The sequence below is a fragment of the Tamandua tetradactyla genome, chromosome X (assembly GCF_023851605.1).
Source record: "Tamandua tetradactyla isolate mTamTet1 chromosome X, mTamTet1.pri, whole genome shotgun sequence".
Lineage (NCBI taxonomy): Eukaryota > Metazoa > Chordata > Mammalia > Pilosa > Myrmecophagidae > Tamandua > Tamandua tetradactyla.
The window spans coordinates 78416546-78437396 of NC_135353.1; the positions used below are offsets into that span (position 1 = coordinate 78416546).

The 20851-nt window shown below is 35.9% G+C and overlaps 1 protein-coding gene across 5 annotated transcripts in view; it reads right to left on the reverse strand.

Annotated features, from left to right (window-relative positions):
* The window catches only part of DIAPH2 (diaphanous related formin 2), a 997375-nt gene that overhangs the window by 878974 nt on the left and 97550 nt on the right, over window positions 1–20851 (reverse strand). For 4 of the 5 annotated variants that reach the window (XM_077145442.1, XM_077145438.1, XM_077145440.1 and 1 more), the window contains one exon: window positions 18564–18584. The exons of the other annotated variant lie outside the window; for it this stretch is intronic. In XM_077145442.1, coding sequence (XP_077001557.1) covers window positions 18564–18584 — 21 coding nt within the window. The remainder of the gene's footprint in view (window positions 1–18563; window positions 18585–20851) is intronic. 5 annotated transcript variants of the gene reach the window in all.

Sequence of the window (20851 nt, forward strand, 5' to 3'; positions counted from 1 at the left end):
TAAAATTGTGAAACTGAAACCCATGGCAAACTCTGAAATATGTTCTACAACTGATTGTGGTGCACTGCTATGAAATCTATAACTTTTTTATATATGCTATTTTTCACAAATAAAGAAGGAAAAAAGTCGATTGTGATGATAAAAAAAACATTTAAGCCCTCTAGCCTCCTATATTCTGGAGCAGTTAGAAGAAAAAATATGAGAGGATCGTACGGTAGCTGTTCTAGTTAGCTAGCTGCCAGAATGCAACACACCAGAGACACTGGCTTTCAATAAAAGGAGATTTATTTAGTTAACACATAGTTCTTCAAAGGAAAGGCAGCTAACTTTCATCTGAGGTTCTTTCTTACATGGGAAGGCACAGGGCAATCTCTGCTGCCTTCTTTCCAGGCCTCTGGGTTCCAGCAACTCTCCCCAGGGTGATTTCTTTCTGCATCTCCAAAGGACTGGGCCGAGCTGCAAGTGCTGAGATGAGGTATGCTGAGCTACTTGGGCTGTGCTATGTTGAGCTCTCTCATTTAAACACCAGCCAATTAAATCAAATATCACTCATTGCAGCAGGCACGCCTCCTAGCTGACTGCAGGTGCAATCAGCAACAATGAGGTTTGCATGCCATTGGCTCATGTCCACAGCAATAGAACTAGGCACCTTCACCTGGCCAAGGTGACACCTGAATCTAACTACCAAGTAGCCATGACAAACTCTGGAATATGTCCTGTAACTACTTGTTGAAGAGTGCCTTGAAAACTATTGCTTCTTTATTTCTTTGCTTTGTATATATGTTATACTATACAATAAAAGTTAAAAAGAAAACATTTACTACCTGTAAATAAAAATTATTAAACATGAAATAAATAAATAGGTCAAGGCTTAAATTTATTTTTATTCTGACGGAATTTAAACTTGTAACAAAACTGTCCCCATCATAAAGCCAAATATTTTACAGAAGCATTTATCCTATAATTTTTTAAATTTGTAAAGGGAAAAAAAAATCAGAGTGCTAGAAAGTGATGTTTTATCTTCATGAAACAGCTATTTCAAATTCCAATAATCAATGTTTTGTCTCCCCCTTCTGGACTACACAATTATAAAAAGTAAAAAGGAAAAAAAACAGGCAAAGTAAAATTTAGTCTTCTTTGTAACCTTTCTCACAGAATACATTCAAATAATTGGTCTGATGCAAGTGTAATATTACATGTAATAAGTATTAAGATACTATTCTATCAGTAAAACAATAAAACATCAATTTAACAATACAATAGTTTACCCAGAAAAACACACTGCCATGCTCAGTGTTATTTTGTGGAAATTACTATTACTAGTTGGTTAACAGTAAGGAACACATCAATGATATTTTAAATTTATTGCTTTGAGCCTGGCCATGAATTTACACTTTTAACAGAACTTACACTCAGAATGACCTTCTTCACCAACCTGGCACAACAAATTCATTTGGCTCTACTTTGAGAAAGGTCCTACAACATTCACTCAAATTAATGCCTACAATTCCTGTGCCCCAACTAGAGCAAAGAAATATACATTTGTACCTAAATACCACCTAAGATGGGAATGCCTTTTTAAATGAGATTATTTAGAAACACTGCGAACAGTACAATCCTTTGGCTATACGGAGCATTTTAATTATTATGTAAGAGGTTAGCTATGTGGCTTATCTGATAAGAAATACTACAGGTGACTAAAATGATTAGCTTTTCTCTAGCCTGGTCCACTGAGTCATCTACAAGTACATATGGCCTTTATTGCCCAGTAAAGATACTGAAGCATCAGTTTATAAACAGGTGAAGGTTATTAGAAACATAATCAACATACAGTAGCAACTTGCAGAGTATATTTAAAAGAGTTAAAGTAGCAATTTGAAACAGAGAACCAGAATTATAAAATTATACTGTTAATATTACAAGAGCTAAAGAAATGTTCTTGCTTGAGGATAATTTTATTCCTGCTTTTGTGATTTCACTAATTTCTCAATTGTTAACATGTCTAACTGAACTCATCATCTTGCCCTGACTTCTCTATGAATGCTCAACTCACACTTTGAAATTTCAGCCACAATTGATTCACACATCTCCCCTGCCCTTTTTAATCATTTGCTGAGCCTGACATATTCTATTTCCACTATTTATCTCTCTTATCTGTAGTCTTCATTTAGTTCTTACTAACCATATTCCAGGTCAGGGTCTTATTAGTTTAAACTACTGCAACAACTCTAGGCTTAATCTCCCTGCCCTATCTCTTACCTTTCCAATTTCTATTGCTACATTAATCATCTCAAATACAGCTCTGACTTTGTCATTCCATTGCTCAAAACCTTTCACACTTCTGCACTATTAAAATGCCAACTCCTAAGCCTATCCCTCCTAAAATGACCTCAACCTTCCTTTCCTAATTTACTGCCCAGTACTATGCCTAATCTCTTTTTTAGTCCCTTTAACTAGATCTGGGGATTTATTATAAAACACCCTAATATTTTTCTTTGTTCATCCCACTTTAGCTACAGTGTCCTCTGTTATTTTTCAAATATTCCAAGCACATTCCTGCCTCAAGACCTTTGTACTTACTGTTCTCTCTACCTGTAAAACTTCTCCCCAGACATTTACATGGCTCTCCCCAATTTCATTCAGGTATTCATTCAAATGCCATTTCCTCAGAGCTCACCTATCTAAAATAACACATCTTTTCACTCTCTGTGCTCTCTCTTTTCTTCATAACACTTACCACTACCTGCCATTATATTTGATATATGTCTTATTGTCTCTGTCCCTAACTATAATGTAAGCTCCATGAGGACTTTATTTACATGGTTCATCATTCTAGCAACTTGAATACTTAACAGATAATAGGTGTCCAATAACTTTTCATTTCAGGGATGAATGAAACTGTGTTTAGAAAAGTTAACAAGGTCACAGGGAATAAGTGAGTGGGGAATAAGGGATCCAAATGTCTATCTTATGACGAAATGAAGGCTTTTCCAGCCCTGCCCATCCCTATTCCCAGCCCACTGCTGCCCGTTGCACTCAAACATTTATGTCATTAAATTATCTTATATTTAACATTTTAACATCTGGTCATTATACTTTTATTTTCCAATAATCATATAATCATGTCAACTCTTCCTTTTTTCACAGAAGAATGCTTATTTTTCCACCTGCAGATCAATCATTCTGGGCTTATAATGAAATCAAATCCATCATTTTAGCTGTTTTCAAACTCCGTTTTATGCAGTGTTATTAAACAATAAAAAACAATTATTTTGATTAAAAAGTTGAACAATACTAAGTCAGAGAGACAAACCACTGAAAAATCATTCAGTTCTTTCTACTTCTAACCTACTCCAAATTCTCAATGCTAATTTTAAATATCTTCAGGAAGATATTTTATAATTTCTTTTCATAGACAGCATTTCTACCAAATGCTGAACTACTTTATTAAATCTTTGAAATGTCCTTGTCAATATTACCTTGACCACAAATGAATCTTTAATAGTTTTTTCTCAAAGCCCAGCAATAATTCATACCATATTAACACGTATCTTCCAATAAATAGACAGCATTCACCCTTCTCCATTCAGCTAAATTCTTCTCACCATTCTTTTTAATTTTTTAAACTGATTTATTTTTTGTTTGATACATAACCACATACAAACACAAACATTCTTATATGATCATTCCATTCTTATTTAATCAATTACTCACACTATCATCACATAGTTGTATATTTATCATGATCATTTCTTAGAACATCTGCATCAATTCAGAAAAAGCAATAAAAAGAAAACACAAAAAATTCATATATACAATACCCTTTACCCCACCCCTTCACCAATCACCAGCATTTAAATCTACTAAATTTATTTTAACATTTACTCCCCGTATTTTATATTTATTTTTAATCCATATGTTTTACTTGTTGGTCGATAAGGTAGACAAAAGGAGTATCAGACACAAGGTTCTCACAACCACACAGTCACACTGCAACAGCCATATCATCATACAATCATCTTCAAGAAACATGGCCACCGGAGCACAGCTCCACATTTTCAGGCAGTTCCCTCCAACTTCTCCATTACATCTTAACTAAACAGGTGATATCTATTTAATTCATTAGAATAAACTCCAGGATAACCTCTCAACTCTGTTTGGAATCTCTCAGCCATTGACACTTTATTTTGTCTCATTTCACTCTTCCCCCTTTTGGTTGAGAAGATTTTCTCAATCCCTTGATGCTGAGTGCCAGCTCATTCTAGGATTTCTGTCCCACATTCCTAGGGAGGTCCACACCCCTGGGAGTCATGTCCCACATAGAGACGGGGAGGGCAGTGAGTTTGCTTCCTGTATCGGCAGAGAGAGAGAGAGAAGGCCACATCTGAGCAACGGAAGAGGTTCACTTATGGGTGATTCCTAAGCCTAATTTTAAGTAGGCTTAGCCTATCCTTTGCAGGATTAAGTTTTATATGAACAAACCCCAAGATTGGAGGCTCAGCCTATTGCTTTGGCTGTTCCCACTGCCTGTGAGAATATCAAGAATTCTCCACTTGGGGAAGCTGAATTTTCCCCCTTTCTCACCATTCCCCCTAGGGAACTCTGCAAATACTTCCCTATTCACTGTTCAAATAGATCTGGGATTTATCTGGGCATCACTCTGGACAAACATACAAAATTTCATGCCCTATGCAAGATTCCAAGTACTATGGCGTTCGATAAAGCTGTCTACAGAAGTGTATTAGGAAATGCATTAGTCAAAATACAGATTTTGTGCCAAATAAACATTTTTGCTTGTCTCACATATATGTTAAAATTTTAAACTATTAATTATCATCTATTTTCAATACCGTGCATTACTGACATTCCTCTGTTCTTCCTCATGCAGCAACATTTTAAATTTGCACATTTAATCACTATCATTACACACTCTAGGCATTCCAAGATTATATATACCATCTCAGTCTTTATTGTAAATCTTTCCTTCTGATTTCATTTGTGCCTGCAGGCCTCCTCTCTCTACCATTCTCACATTCAGCTTCATTCAGTGTTCTAACATTATTGTATTACACTTAGGTAGTATTGTGCTATCCATTCCTGAATTTTTATACTCAGTCCTGTTGCACAATCTGTATCCCTTCAATTCCAATTACTCAAATCTACCCTATTTCTATCTCCTGATGGTCTCTATTACCAACTGAAATTCCCCAAGTTCATACACTAAAGTCAGTTCATATCAGTTAGACCATACAGTATTTCTTGTTTTGTTTCTGGCTAATCTCACTCAGCATAATGTCCTTAAGGTCCATCCATGTTGTTACATGCCTCATGACTTATTCTGTCTTTCAGCTGCAAAATATTCCATGGTATGTATATACCACAGCTTGCTTAGCCACTCACCTGTCACTGGACATTTGGGCTGTTTCTATCCTTGGCAATTGTAAATAATGCTGCTATGAACATTGGTGTGCAAATGTCCGTTTGTGTTCTCGCCCTCATGTCCTCTGAGTAGATACCCAGCAATGGTATTGCCAGATCATATGGCAATTCAATACTTAGCTTCCTGAGGAACCACTAAACTGCCTTCCACAGAGTTGTACCATTTGACATTCCCACCAAAAATGGATAAGTGTGCCTCTTTCTCCACATCCTCTCCAGCACCCGTCATTTTCTGTTCTATTGATAATGGCCATTCTGGTGGGTGTGAGATGATATCTCATTGTGGTTTTGATTTGCATTTCCCTAATAGCCAGGGAAGCTGAGCATCTTTTCATGGCTTTTTGGCCACGTGTTTCCTCTTCTGAGTAGTGTCTGTTCATGTCTTTTGCCCATATTGTAATTGGTTGTCTGTCTTTTTGTTGTTGAGTTGAACAATCTATTTATATATTCTGGACACTAGACCTTTAATTGATACATCATTTCCAAATATTGTCTCCCATTGGGTAGGCTGTCTTTTTACTTTCTTGATGAAGTTCTTTGATCCACAAAAGTGTTTAATTTTGAGGAGTTCCCACTTACTTATTTCTTTCCTCAATGCTCATGCTTTGGGTGTAAGGTCTAGGAAACCGCTTCCTATTATAAGACTGATAAGATATTGCCCTGCATTTTCTTCTAAAAGTTTTATGGTCTTAGATGTAATGTTTAGGTCTTTGATCCATTTTGAGCTAATTTTTGTATAGGGTGTGAGATATGGATCCGCTTTCATTCTTTTGCATGTGGATATCCACTTCTCTAGGCACCATTTATTGAAGAGACTGTTCTGCCCCAGGTGAGTTGGCTTGATTGCCTTATCAAAGATCAAATGTCCATAGATGAGAGGGTCCATATCTGAACACTCTACTCAATTGCATTGGCCAGTATATCTATCTTTATACAAGTATCATGGTGTTTTGACCACTGTGGCTTCATAATACGCCTTCAAGTTAGGAAGCATGAGGCCTCCAACTTCATTTTTCTTTCTCAGGACATTTTAAGCTATTCGGGGCACCCCACCCCTCCAACACATAAGTTTGGTTATTGGTTTTTCTATCTCTGAAAAGTAAGTTTTGGGGATTTTAATTGGTATTGCATTGAATGCGTAAATCAATTTAGGCAGAATTGACATCTTAACTATATTTAGTCTTCCAGTCTATGAACACAGTATGCCCTTCCATTTATTTAGGTCTTCTGTGATTTCTTTTGACAATTTCTTGTAGTTTCTTTGTATAGGTCTTTTGTCTCTTTAGTTAAATTTATTCCTAAATATTTTATTCTTTTGGTTGCAATTGTAAATGGAATTTTTTTCTTGATTTCCCACACAAATTGTTCATTACTATTATATAGAAACACTGCAGATTTTTGAGTGTTGATTTTTCATATATTCCCTTTATCATGTTGAGGAAGTTCCCTTCTATTCCTATTCTTTGATGTGTTTTCATCAATAAAGGATGTTGAATTTTACCAAATGCCTTTTCTGCATCAATCAAGATGATCATGTGGTTTTTCTGCTTTGATTTATTGATATGGCATATTACATTAATTGATTTTCTAATGCTGAACCATCCTTGCATACCTGGGATGAATCCTACTTGGTCATGGTGTATAATTTTTAATGTGCTGCTGGATTCGATTTGCAAGAATTTTGTTGAGAATTTTTGCATCTAGATTCAGTAGAGAGATTGGTCTGTAGCTTTCTTTTCTCGTAATATCTTTGTCTGGCTTTGGTATGAGGGTGATGTTGGCTTCGTAGAATGAGTTAGGTAGCTTTCCCTCCTCTTCAATTTTTTTTGAAGATTTTGCGCAGGATTGGTACTAATTCTTTCTTGAATGTGTGGTAAAATTCACATGTGAAGCCATCTAGACCTGGGCTTTTCTTTTTTGGGAGATTCTTAATGACTAATTCAATTTCTTTACTTGTGATTGGTTTGTTGAGGTTGTCGGTTTCCTCTCAAGTCAATGTTGGTGGTTCATGCCTTTCTACGAACTTGTCCATTTCATCTACATTGTCGAATTTATTAGCATAAAGTTGTTCATAGTATCCTCTCATTACTTCCTTTGTTTCTGTGGGGTCGGTCGTTATGTCTGCTCTTCCATTTCTAATTTTATTTATTTGCATCCTCTCTTCTTTTTGTCAACCTCGCTAAGAGTCCACAAATCTTACTGATTTTCTCATAAAACCAACTTCTGCTTTTGTGGATTTTCTCAGTTGTTTTCATGCTTTCAATGACATTTATTTCTGCTTAATCTTCATTATTTCTTTCCTTTTGCTGGCTTTGGGATTATTTTGCTGTTCTTTCTCTAGTTCTTCCAAATGGACAGTTAATTCCTCAACTTTTGCTCTTTCTTCTTTTTTGATATAGGCATTTAGAGCAATAAATTTCCCTCTTAGCACTGCCTTTGCTGCATCCCATAAATTTTGATATGTCATGTTTTCATTTTCATTTGCCTCAAGATATTTGCTGATTTCTCTTGTAATTTCTTCCTTGACACACTGGCTGTTTAACACTGTGTTGTTAAACCTTCATATATTTGTGAACTTTCTGGCACTCTGCCTATTATTGACTTCCAGCTTCATTCCTTTATGTTCTGAGAAAGTTTTTTGTATGATGTCAATCTTTTTAAATTTATTGAGACTTGCTTTGTGACCTAGCATATGGTCTATCCTTGAGAATGATCCAGGAGCCATTCAGAAAAAGGTGTATCCTGCTGTTGTGGGGTGTAATGTTCTATAAATGTCTATTAAATCTAGCTCATTTATTTCATTATTCAAATTCTGTTTATTGATCTCTGTCTCGATGTTCTGTCCATTGATGAGAGTGGGGAATTGATGTCTCCATCTATTATGGTAGATGTGTCTATTTCTCTTCTCAGTGTTTGCCTCATGTATATTGGAGCATTCTGGTTCAGTGCATAAATATTTATGATTGTTACGTCTTCTTGTTCAATTGTTCCTTTTATTAATACATAGTGTCCTTCTTTGTCACTTTTAACTGTTTCACATTTGAAGACTAATTTTTGGATATCAGTATAGCTACTCCTGCTCTTTTCTGATTGTTATTTGCATGGAATATCTTTTCCCAACGTTTTTCTTTCAACCTATGTTTATCCTTGGGTTAAGATGCGTTTCCTGCAGACAGCATATAGATGGGTCCTGTTTTTTAATCCATTCTGCCAGTCTATGTCTTTTGATTGGGGAGTTTAATCCATTAACATTCAGTGTTATTACTGTATGGGTAGTACTTTCTTCTACCATTTTGCCTTTTGGATTTTATATGTCATATCTATTTTTTCTTCTTTTTACCTTTACTGATAGTCCTCATTTCTATACTCTTCTACACATCTCTCTCTCTCCTGTCTTTTCTTATCTGTCTCTAAAGCTCCCTTTAGTATTTCTTGCAGAGCCAGTCTCTTCATCACAAATTCTCTCAATGAATTTTTTCTGCAAATGTTTTAATTTACTTCTCATTTTTGAAGGACAATTTTGCTGGATATAGAATTCTTGGTTGGCAGTTTTTCTCTTTTTGTATCTTAAATATATCATCCCACTGTCTTCTCGCCTCCATGGTTTCTGCTGAGAAGTCTATGCATAGGCTTATTGGGCTTCCCTTGTATGTGATGGATTGCTTTTCTCTTGCTGCTTTCAAGATTCTCTCTTTCTCTTTCACATCTGACATTCTGATTAGTAAGTATCTTGGAGTACATCTATTTGGATGTATTCTGTTTGGCGTACACTGCACTTCTTGGACCTGTAATTTTAACTCTTTCATAAGAGTTAGGACATTTTCACTGATAATTTCCTCCATTAGTTTTTCCCCTCCTTTTTCCTTCTCTTCTCCTTCTGGGACACCCACAACATGTATATTCATGCACTTCATGTTATCATTCAGTTCCCTGAGTTCCTGTTCATATTTTTCCATCCTTTTCCCTATATTTTCTTTTGCTTGTCAGATTTCAAATGTCCCGTACTCCAGGTCACGAATCCTATCTTCTGCCTGTGGAATTTGTTAATTACCTCCACAATTGGAGTTTTGTTGCACTCAGCCCATGCTGCTGGTAAAGTCCCTTTCCTTTCCCTTCTGGGAAGCATACCGTGGGTGAGGGGCACTGGCCGGGGCAGCTTGGGGGACTCATGTTTCTGGGTGTGCTCACAGTCTGTCCAGCTGGTACAGACTGGGGTACGCTGTGGGTCTGGCTACTGATGTGGCGCCAGTAGTTGTTCTGTACTGTTCCTGGCTATATACTTGCTGCTCTGGAGGACAAACTAAGCCCCACACCTCGCTAAGGTGCCATCTTGGCTCTCCTCTGTCCTTCCCACCATTCTTGACCCAGAATAATTCCTATCTATCTCTTTTCAAATAGCACACACTTTGAATACTCAGCAAAGATAAATAAATAGGCAGCTGAGAGTCTTGCCTCATTTTACCACGTGATCTTTATGTTTATATCATTTCATATCAAACATTTTGTACAATTCAATACATTTAACAAACTGTAATTTTGACATACTATTTCCAAGGATCTGTTTAATGTTAAATACTTTAAATATGAGAATAATATTCAAAACTCTCTTGTATTTAGTATTATCCCCATTTTACAATTGGGAAGACAGGTTCACAGATTCTAAATAAATTATCTAAGGTCACCCAGCTATTATGTAACAAGAGTCAGAATCTGAACCCAGGTCTATTTGCCTCCACACCCATGACCACTACTAAAAATATCATTTATTTAAAGAGACTATACTCTGGAAATAAAAAGACCCACAGGATGATGAAGAGTATCAGACATGACAAAGAAATAAAAGGTATACAAATTGGAAAGAAAGAATTGAAACTCTCATTATTTGCAGATGATATGATACTATACTTAGAAGATCATGAGAAATCTACAGCAAAGTTATTTGAGCAAATAAATTCAGCTATGTGGTAGGATATAAAATTAATGTGCATAAATCAGTAACATTTCTATACACAAGTAATTACCTAGCTGAGGAGTCAGTTAAGGAAAAAATTCCATTCAAAATAGCAACTAAAAGAATCAAGTACTTAGGAGTGAACATAACTAGGGACATAAAGGACTTGTACACAGAAAACTACATAACACTGCTAAAAGGAATTATAGGAGATCTAAATAGGTGGCGGGACATTCCCTGCTCATGGAAAGGAAGGCTAAACATACTTAAGATGTTAATTCTCCCCAAACTGATCTACAGATTCAACACAGTACCAATCAAAATTCCAACAATCTACTTTGAGAATCTGGCAAAGCTAACGACCAAATTTATCTGAAAGGGAAAGAGAACCCAAAGAGCTAAAAGCATCCTAAAAAAGAACAATGTGGGAGGATTGGTGCTCCCTGACTTTAAAACCTATTATAAAGCAACAGTGGTCAAAACAGCATAGTACTGGCACAAAAACAGAAGCACTGACAAATGGAATTGAATCAAGGGTGCAGAAATAGATGACCAAGTCCATGGTCAACTGATTTTTGACAAGGCCCCCAAATCCTTTGAACTGGGACAAAATAGTCTTTTCAATAATTGGGCATGGAAGAAATGGATATCAATAGCCAAAAGAATGAAAGAGGATCCCTATCTTACACCCTACACAAAAATGAACTCAAAGTGGATCAAACACCGAAATATAAGAACTAGCATCATAAAGCTTCTAGAAGAAAATGTAGGGAAACATCTTCAAGACCTAGTAATAGGAGGTAGCTTCCTAAACTTTACACCCAAAGCACAAGCAGCGAATGAAAAAACAGATGAATAGGAACTCCTCAAAATCTAATGCTTCTGCACTTTAAATGTCTTTCTCCAAAACGTGAAGAGGCAGCCAACTCAATGGGAGAAAATATTTGAAATCACATATTGGACAAAGGTTTGATTTCCCGTATATATAAAAAAATCATACAACTCACAACAAAAATACAAACAACCCAACAATAAAATGAGCTAAAGATATGAATAGGCATTTTCCTGAAGAGTAACTACAGATGGCTCAAAAGCACATGAAGAGATGCTCATTTTCATTTGCTTCTAAGGGAAATGCAGATACCACCTCATACCTATCAGAATGGCTGCTATTAAACAAACAGAAACTATAAACATTGGAAAAGATGTGGAGAAACTGGGAAACTTATGCACTGCTGGTGGGAATGTATAATAGTGCAGCCACTATGGAAGACTGTTTGGAGGTTCCTTACTAAACTAAATATCGAGTTGCCCTATGACCCAGTAATAGCACTATTTGGTATATACCCAGAAGAGCTGAAAGCAATGACACAAACAGGCTCTTGCACACCGATGTTCATAGCAGCATTATTCACAATCGCCAAAAGATGGAAACAAATCAAATGACTATCAACAGTTGAGTAGAACAAAATGTGGTATATACATATGATGCCATATTATGTAGCAGTAGAACAAAAGGACGACCTAAAGCACATAAGAGAATGGATGAGCCTTGAGGACATAATGCTGAGTGAAGTTAGCCAGACACAAAAGGATAGATACTGTATGATTCCACTTTTATGACCAGCATAAAGGTATAATCAGAGGCTTATACTACTGAATATAGGGAACTTAGAGATACATAGAAACTAGAGATGAGTGAACCATTACCTAATGAGGTTGAACTCCAACGTAAGAGAATAGATAGGAGTGAAGATGGTTCTCTAGAGGGTCTGTAAGTAATATTACCATACGGAAGATAAACAAGATTGAAAGGGATTGTATAGACCTACATGTCCCACTGATTACCACAGAAATAGGAATTAATTCCCACAAGAATTACATCAACGATATGATTCTTGTATAAAGAGAGTTTAAATCCAGGGTACAGGGGGAAAACTGCAATTGTATGCTATGAGCTATGTTCAAAAGGAAACCATCAGCACCAACACAGCAACAGCAGAGGTAAATGATAGGGGGAAGGACAAGACTTAAGAGGAAGTTTAGATTTCCTATTTGGTGAGGGTGTGTTTATTGGTTTTCTTTCTCTTTGAAACAATGAAATTATCTAAAAGTGAGAAAACTGATGGACTGTGGACTTTGGGCCCTCTACATGATGCCCGATGAATATAGGTGGCTGAAGGATGCACTGACGGAGAAGTAGATTGGTGAAAGATGGTGTATACTTATGAACGAAGGTTACGTATACACCTTGTACAAAAAGGAACAAAGTCGTGAGTCATGCAATGATGTGAATGAACATGTGGGACATTTGGTGAGACAAAATAAGCCAGAAACAGGGCTAGCCATGGTGGCTCAGCAGGCACAGCTCTCGCCTGCCATGCCGGAGACCCAGGTTCAATTGCCAGTACCTGCACGTGCACAAATAAATAAATAAATAAATAAGCCAGAAATAAAAGAACAACAATGGTATGGTCACCTTTAGAAAACGCTTATGAAAAAAACAGGAGCTTAATGTAACCTATAAAGTAGACACATTAATTCCTGAGTGGTGATTATTATTTCTGGATTTTGAGAGGCTATTTTATACATATAATCTGATATTTAGAAATAAGAACAAAGCCAAACAGGTTGGGGTTAAAGTGATCAGAACATAGGAGTAAGGAAGACAGTTTCTATATTTTAGAACCACACATACTCTTTGAGACCTATGGAAGACGGGTTTATTTGGTCTGGAACTGAAATTTTCTGTACTGCATAACCTCATTCAACCTATCTGGATAACTCATTTGAACAACTGAAACACAGGAAGCACAGAATAAGAAAGAGGTCCTTTGGGCAGGCCACGATGGCTCAGCAGGCAAGAACGCTCGCCTGCCATGCCAGAGGACCCGGGTTCAATTCCTGGTGCCTGCCCATGTAAAAAAAAAAAAAAAGAAAGAGGTCCTTTAATCCTGTATAGATTACTGCAATACCTGGAAACATTCTAGAGTGTATTAAACGGATAATCAAAAAGTATTGGCAAAGTCCCCTGAGGGATGGGAGAAAGAATATGGAACTATTAAACCTTCCATCAGGGAATCCCCTGATACTGTGTCAAACTTTAGGGACACCCAAATCAATAGGCCATGCCCTTGATCATGAGGCTTACCCTTGTGAAGCTTATGTAGGTAGCGGAGATGCTTAGACTACCTATAGGCATGCCTAAGAGTTACTTCTGGAGGACCTCTGTTGTTGCTCAGATGTGGCCTCAGTCTATCTAAGCCCAACTCTGCAAGTAAAATCATTGCCCTCCCCCCTATATGGGACATGACATCCAGGAGTGGAAGTCTCCCTGGCAGCATGGGAGATGACTGCCAGGGATGAATCTGTCCCTGGCACCATGGTATCAACATTCCATCCTGACCAAAAGGGGATAAGAAGTGTAACTAATGAAGTATAACTGACAAAGAGAGTTCAAATAGAGTCGAGAAGCTACTCTGGAGGTTGCTCTTACACAAGCTTCACTTAGACCTTGCTACCTATCATAACCTGCCAACCCCCAACCAGGACCATTCAGCCAATCCTAAAGAACACCTAGGGCAATTTATAAGTTTCCTCAAGGGTTCCAGGCACTAGAGTAACTTACCAGGAACCTACAACCTCCAGATGGGTCCCTGGTCAAGATAAGTCCTGAAACCTAGCCCAGCCTCTCCAGAACATCAGATAGTTCCATCTCCCTACCCCATATCAGTGACAAACTGTTCCAATATGTAAAATTTAGATTGTCATAGCCCAAACACCCCTAAAGAGAGGGATGGAAAGATCAAAGGTGATGGTGGAGTTATACAGAAAAGATAGGATTTAACAAATGAATATGAATTCTGAATCATTAAACTGATATCTCTTTTAGTCTCCAGTATCTTAGAACAGTATAAGTAAAAACCTAAAATTGTGAAATTGTAACCCATGTCAAACTCTGAAATATGTTCTACAGCTAATTATGGTGCTGTGCTTTGAAATTTATAACTTTTTTGTATATATGTTATTTTTCACAAAAAACGGGAAAAAAGTTGATTGTGATTATAAAAAAAAAATTTTAACCCTCTAGCCTCCTATATTCTGGAGCATCTAGAAGGAAAAATATGAGAGGATCATATGGTAGCCCATGACAAACTCTGGGATATGTCCTATAACTTCTTGCTGAAGAGTACTTTAAAAACTATTGCCTTTTTATTTATTTGCTTTGTATATATGTTATACTATACAATAAAAAGAAGTTTTAAAAAGTGGCATCCAAATTGGGAAGGAAGAAGTAAAGATTTTATTATTTGTAGCAGATGACATAATACTATACTTGGAAAATCCTGAGGAATCTATAACAAAGTTACTTGAACTAATAAACAAATTCAGCAAGGTGGCAAGCTGTAAAATTAATGTAGAAAAATCAGTAATGTTTCTATACACAAGCAATGACCCAACCGAGGAGACAATAACAGAAAAAAATTCCACTCAAAATAGCAACTAAAAGAATCATGTATCTAGGAATGAATTTAACTAGAGAAATAAAGGACTTGTATACAGAGAGCTATATAACATTGTTAAAAGAAATCAAAGATCTAAATGGATGAAAAGACAATCCATGTTCATGGATAGGAAGGTAAAAATACAGTTAAGATGTCAATTCTACCCAAACTAATCTACAGATTCAACTCATTACCAATCAAAATTCCAACAACCTACTTTGAAGACTTGGAAAAGCTAGTAACCAAATTCTTGGAACCAAATAGCTTGGAAAAGCTAGTAACCAATAAATGGGCATGGGAGAATTGGATATCAATAGCCAAAAGAATGAAAGAGGACCCTTACCTCACAGTCTAGAAGAAAATGTAGGGAAACACCTGCAAGTCTAGTAATAGGAGGTAGCTTCCTAACTTTATACCCAAAGCACAAGCAACCACAGAAAAAATAGATAAATGCGAGCTCTTCAAAATCAAATGATTCTACATCTCAAAAGACTGAGAGAGAGAGAGAGAGAGAGAGCACATGCATCTTGAGAAAAATAAGCTGAAAGCAACAAAATCCTGAAGAGAAGGAGAGGCCAGCAGATACCACCATGTGCCTTGTCATGTGGCAGAGGGTCACTGGCAGCTAGTCTTCAGAAAGAAGGCATCACATGATGATGCCTTGATTTGAACATTTTCTCAACCTCAAAACTGCAAGCTAATAAATTCCCATTGTTTAAACCCACCCCACTTCATGGTATTTGTTTTGAGCAGCCATGGGAAGTAAAACAGAGCTATATTAAGGTGCCACACAGGATGGAAGGAATTATCTAGGACAGCTTCTCCTTCTCAGGAGTGATATGAAGCTTAATCTTGAAGAATGTTTAGGAGCTTCCTAGGCAGACTGCGCCAGTTTGAATCTGCTGTGTACACCAGAAAAGCCAAGTTCTTTAATCTTCATTCAATATTGCAGGGTAGGAACTTTTTGCTTGTTTCCATGGAAATGTGACCCACCTAGTTGTGGGTGGTTATTTTTGATTAGATGATTTCCATGGAGATGTGTCTCCACCCATTCAAGGTGGAGTTGCTTACTGGAGCCCTTTAAGAGGGAACCATTTTAGAAAAAGCATTAGACCCACAAGAGCCACCAGAACCAACAGAGCCAGCAGAATGGACAGAGACCCAGGGAAGCCACTGAAGAGAAAGCTAACAGATCGTTCCATGTGCTAGCTGAGAGAGAAACCCTCAATGTCATCGGTCTTCTTGAACCAAGGTATCTTTCCCTGGATGCCTTAGATTGGACAGTTTCATAGCCTTGTCTTCATTTGGACATTTTCACAGCCTTAGAACTGTAAACTTGTAACTTAATAAATTCCCGTTTTCAAAAGCTGTTCCATTTCTGGTATATTGCATTCCAGCAGCTTATGAGAACATACACTAAAAGAAGAAAAGAGCATTCCAGCTCAAAGAAATAGAATACGCTTGATTTAGAGGAATTGAAGAAGAGGGTGCTAAGGAATTGCCAAGTTTTTATGTACAGATAGAGGATAGCCAATTGGTGATAAAATTAGAAAAAGAGGCAGCAATAAGACTAAAATAGGCAATAGGGAGCCATTTGAAATTTCTGAGGAAGGAAATATTATGACCTCTGATAACAGTGTAGTATGTGTATGGACAACGTAAGAGACTGAAGACAAAGAAGCTGCTTAGGAGGCTGCTGCAATCACAGATATGTTAAATAATAAGAATCTAAAGTAAAGAGTAACAGTGAATGGAATCAGGAGAGAGAGTTGAGAGCTATTTGGAGAAGTAATCAACAGAACTTGGATGTGGAGGAATTGGCAATATTTCACGGGCATAGACCACTGGTTCCTTATGATGCCCAGGCCAGAAACACAGGCTGTTCTGTGAAATAAGTTCTAGATTATTTCTAGATAAGAATCTAGAAATAACTTCAAGATTTCTGCATCCCTTGAAACTCCCTAATTACCCCCACCCTTCCTACACCTGATCTTCAATTTAATACAGCTCCTCACTGATTCATACAAAAGCCTCCCAGATTCAGTGTTTCTCAAAACCATGCTCTTAAAACTTCTTTTTCATAATCTCTTGAAATACTTAATAAAAATGCAGATTTCTTGGTCCCACCCCAGAACTCCTACGCCACAATCCTGGAGGAGGAGGACAAAATTTGCACTTTGATGCACTTTCAAGTTTGAGAACCATTAGCCCAATCTAGCCTACCTACTATTATAAATCTATTTTTCTAAAACCCTGCTATCATCATATCACTTTCTCAAACTAATTTCTAATCTTCTGCCTGAACTTCAAGGCTCTCTTTCAACCTGATTTTCTAATCTTTTCAATATATGTTGTTTGTTTCAACAAAGTCAATGTCATCTCTTGCTTTTCCCTTCCCTGATCCCTCTACCCCCATGGCTTGATTCTCTCTTGAAGTCTTTGTATTTGATATTTTGACCAAAACCTGGGAGCCTCTCCACAGTCTCCTGCCCCTAGTCAAATCCTAACCATTATAACCACTCTTGAAAGCTCAGCCTAAATCCAGAAATGTGCATAAATTTTTCTTTAATTACTTAAATCCCACTTCTCTTTCCTACTTTGAATTCCTATTGCACATAGTCAGTCCGCAAAATTTAAACTATTACTTCAACCCTGCTTCTCTTTCCTATTTATGAATTCTGATAACACTTATAGTCAGCATGCACAATTTAAGGTTTGATTATTTCAAAATGTATTATTGAAACTATAAGGTCTTATCTCATTCTTATTTTTCAATGATCAGTACACCTATCACAGTTCTTAGCAAATAATAAGCACTAAATAAATATTTCTTGATTTTTTAAATTATCCTAAAAGGTAATTGCTCTTTCCCTCCTGGATGTCACATGAATACAAAGAAAACCAAGAAGAAAGCAATTTTTAAAAGCAAAACAAGTGTCAAATTTTACTTATTCTAGACGATATTTAGTGATGTTAAAGATGTTTCCTGCTGTGCTGTCTAAATAAAGAATGCTTAGTCATGAAGGCAAAGTATTACAAATAGCTCTCAATCCCTCACTTTAATGACAGAAAAAAAACTAAAAATCCTTTAAGTCAATCACTTCAATTTAGCCATTTAATACCTGAAGCCCAGAGAAAATACATGGCTTGCCCCAAAATCACAGAGTTGATTAGTAGCACCCAACAAAGACAAGCACCCAAGCCTGTTAATACATATCAAGGGTCCTTTCCACTACACTGTGATCAAAGCTACTAAAATAAAAAAGAGGCTACTTTAAGTATTCCTATTTGCATAAACTAATATTTTAAGAATTTCTCCCTGCCATCTTGAGAAACTGAGGTATAGTTATATAGTAAAATACTCAGTTTAATCAGAATCATAAAGACTAACACACAGAAATAATTTTTTTTTAAAAAGTAAAATTTTTGAGGATAAAATATACAACCATTTTTTAGTTCTAAAAGCATTTCCCAAAACGACATGAGAAAATACTTACCATAGCTAAATTCTAATCACCTGAATTTAATATTCATCTCACTCGGCTTGGGAAAATAAACACCAAAAGAAAAACCAAAGATATAAAATAAATGTAAGCAAAAAAAAAAAATCACACAATTCCCCATATACAAATTTATTTCTAGGGGTAAAACACATCTTATGTACTCACCATAACTTTACTTCCAACTATCTGCATGCAGTGGTCGACGGAGAGTGGTTATGGTGTAAAAAAAAACAAACAGCAACAATATTAGTAATAAGAAGCTTTTCACAGAAGTTAAGAGTTTAGTAAATTAGTAAATAGCTGACCCTATTTATTTTTTAACATTTTAGATCTAGAATCTAAAATAAATATATCAGTGCAAAATAGTACCATATTTCAAACACGTATAAATCTGTGGAATAAGGATTCCCAAATAAAAGATGATTATCATTTGAGGATTTTTTTTTATATACTGTAATGAGATTCTCATGTAGTGCAATCTAAGCACTGAGTAATGCAAGATTAAATGTAATCAGGCATCAGATATTTTACCAGCTCACAGCCCCACAAAAATTAGATAGAAAATTGATATTGCTTTTTACCCTTTCCTTGCTTTAACAGTTATAATATAAAGTTTGAAATAAGACATTTTAGAATATAAGCATTGCATTTAAAGTCATGCATTAAGTGAGTAAGGGAATTTTAGGTTGAAAACTGTAATATTTTATATTTATAGAAATTTAAGATCTCTAATATTGCTTTCTATTATACTCAAAAATTACAAAGAAGATAGATTGTTTATTTTTCTAGTTTTCTAGTCCACTCTAGCATTTCCTATGTAAGGGAAATGTTTTCTATATAATGTGAAGACAAAGAAGCATTTTCTATCTAAACATACACATATTCATAAGGGAGAAACAGCTCAAAAATTACAACTCTGATGCAGCTTACCTAATGAATAAGAAATAAGAGAATTTCTGAGAGGTGGAATAGTGTTTAAGAAATCACGAAACAAAATCATGGTACCAAACATAATTTTATGACAAAATACAAATACAAATCAAATCACTGTCATTAAAGGCCCACATCTGAATATCAATACATGTCCAAAAAAGAACTAATCCATAACCTCAAACCACTAATATAATAGCAGTTATTACCAATTATGTGTTTTACTTTTAGCTAATGCTTTAAAAGTAAAAATAAAATTAATTGAAACCCCAGTAAGAATCCTAGATTGAACAGGATAGCACAAAATACAAAAAGATAATGTCAGTTACCTAGTAAATTAGTTCAGAGTAATCCATAAATCTTCAAACAAAACAACAGTTTTCTTAAATATTCACTGAGCAGCCTATTTAAAGGCAGTGATTATTTAAGTGAACAAAAGTCTCTTTGGTGCCATTAACAGATTTCTGTATTAAAAGATATACTATTGGTCTAAATGACTTTCTCCCACCAAAAAGACAGAGGTTTTATTAGTTCCTTGGGAAATCAGATTAAAAATTTACAAAAAAGAACATGAACCAGTCTTAAGCAGGAAAGGTCTGTACTCAGTGAAACAACCAGAATATGGCCCATTTAATGATTCATCTGGGTTGCAAAATGATTTTATTTAGCTAAAGCACATAGAACAAATAGATCACAACCGGGTTCAATTGTTTCACCATATCTAGACTAACCAGAAAAGAAGACTTGCAAAAGAAAAAATCTGATAAGGGCAAAAGCAAATCCACATGTAAATAAACCTTAACTTTTAAATTTAAATGCCTGTTATAGAAGACAATCTAACAAGTCTGTAGACGTGTCTGGTATTACTATTTTAAATCATTTCCTGTTGGGAATTTTTTTTAAATGATATCTCTTAATCACTCACATATACTTTTAAAAAGTATAATTTCATATATTTTTTTTTCAATGTCAAAATTTGTGATTTAAATCAGAAATAAACTAGCAGCTTAATGTCCTAATAAGGACACTGGCATTCAGCAAACCAATGTTGGGATTTCAGTTGATAACTATTCCTCCTATGTCTATATATGCTTTTTTGTACATATAAGCATTCCCTCTAAATCACCAATGTATGTTGACTCTTTTAGTATTATGAATAGGTATGAAAAGTTCTGAAATATTAGCAAAGCTCAGTTTTCCATCTCTCAAAACATATATTTTGAAAATACAGACTTCCAAATTATTTGTGGCCAAATTATTTACATGTACCAACCACCCAAGTCAAGTTCATAACCACATTTCCTTACATAGAGTCCAGCAAATTGGGAATAAAGTGCACAGGAAAGGCTCTTTCCCACCACCTTACCTGAAGTTCATTTGTCATGGATTGATTTATTCAAGATATTTTTTTCCTTGTAAATTTTCATCACAAATTTATTCAAGCCATTTTTTTTTCTTGGAAGCATTCACACAACTTAATCTACATTATAGAACTTCAAGGGAGAAAACTAAACAACATTTTT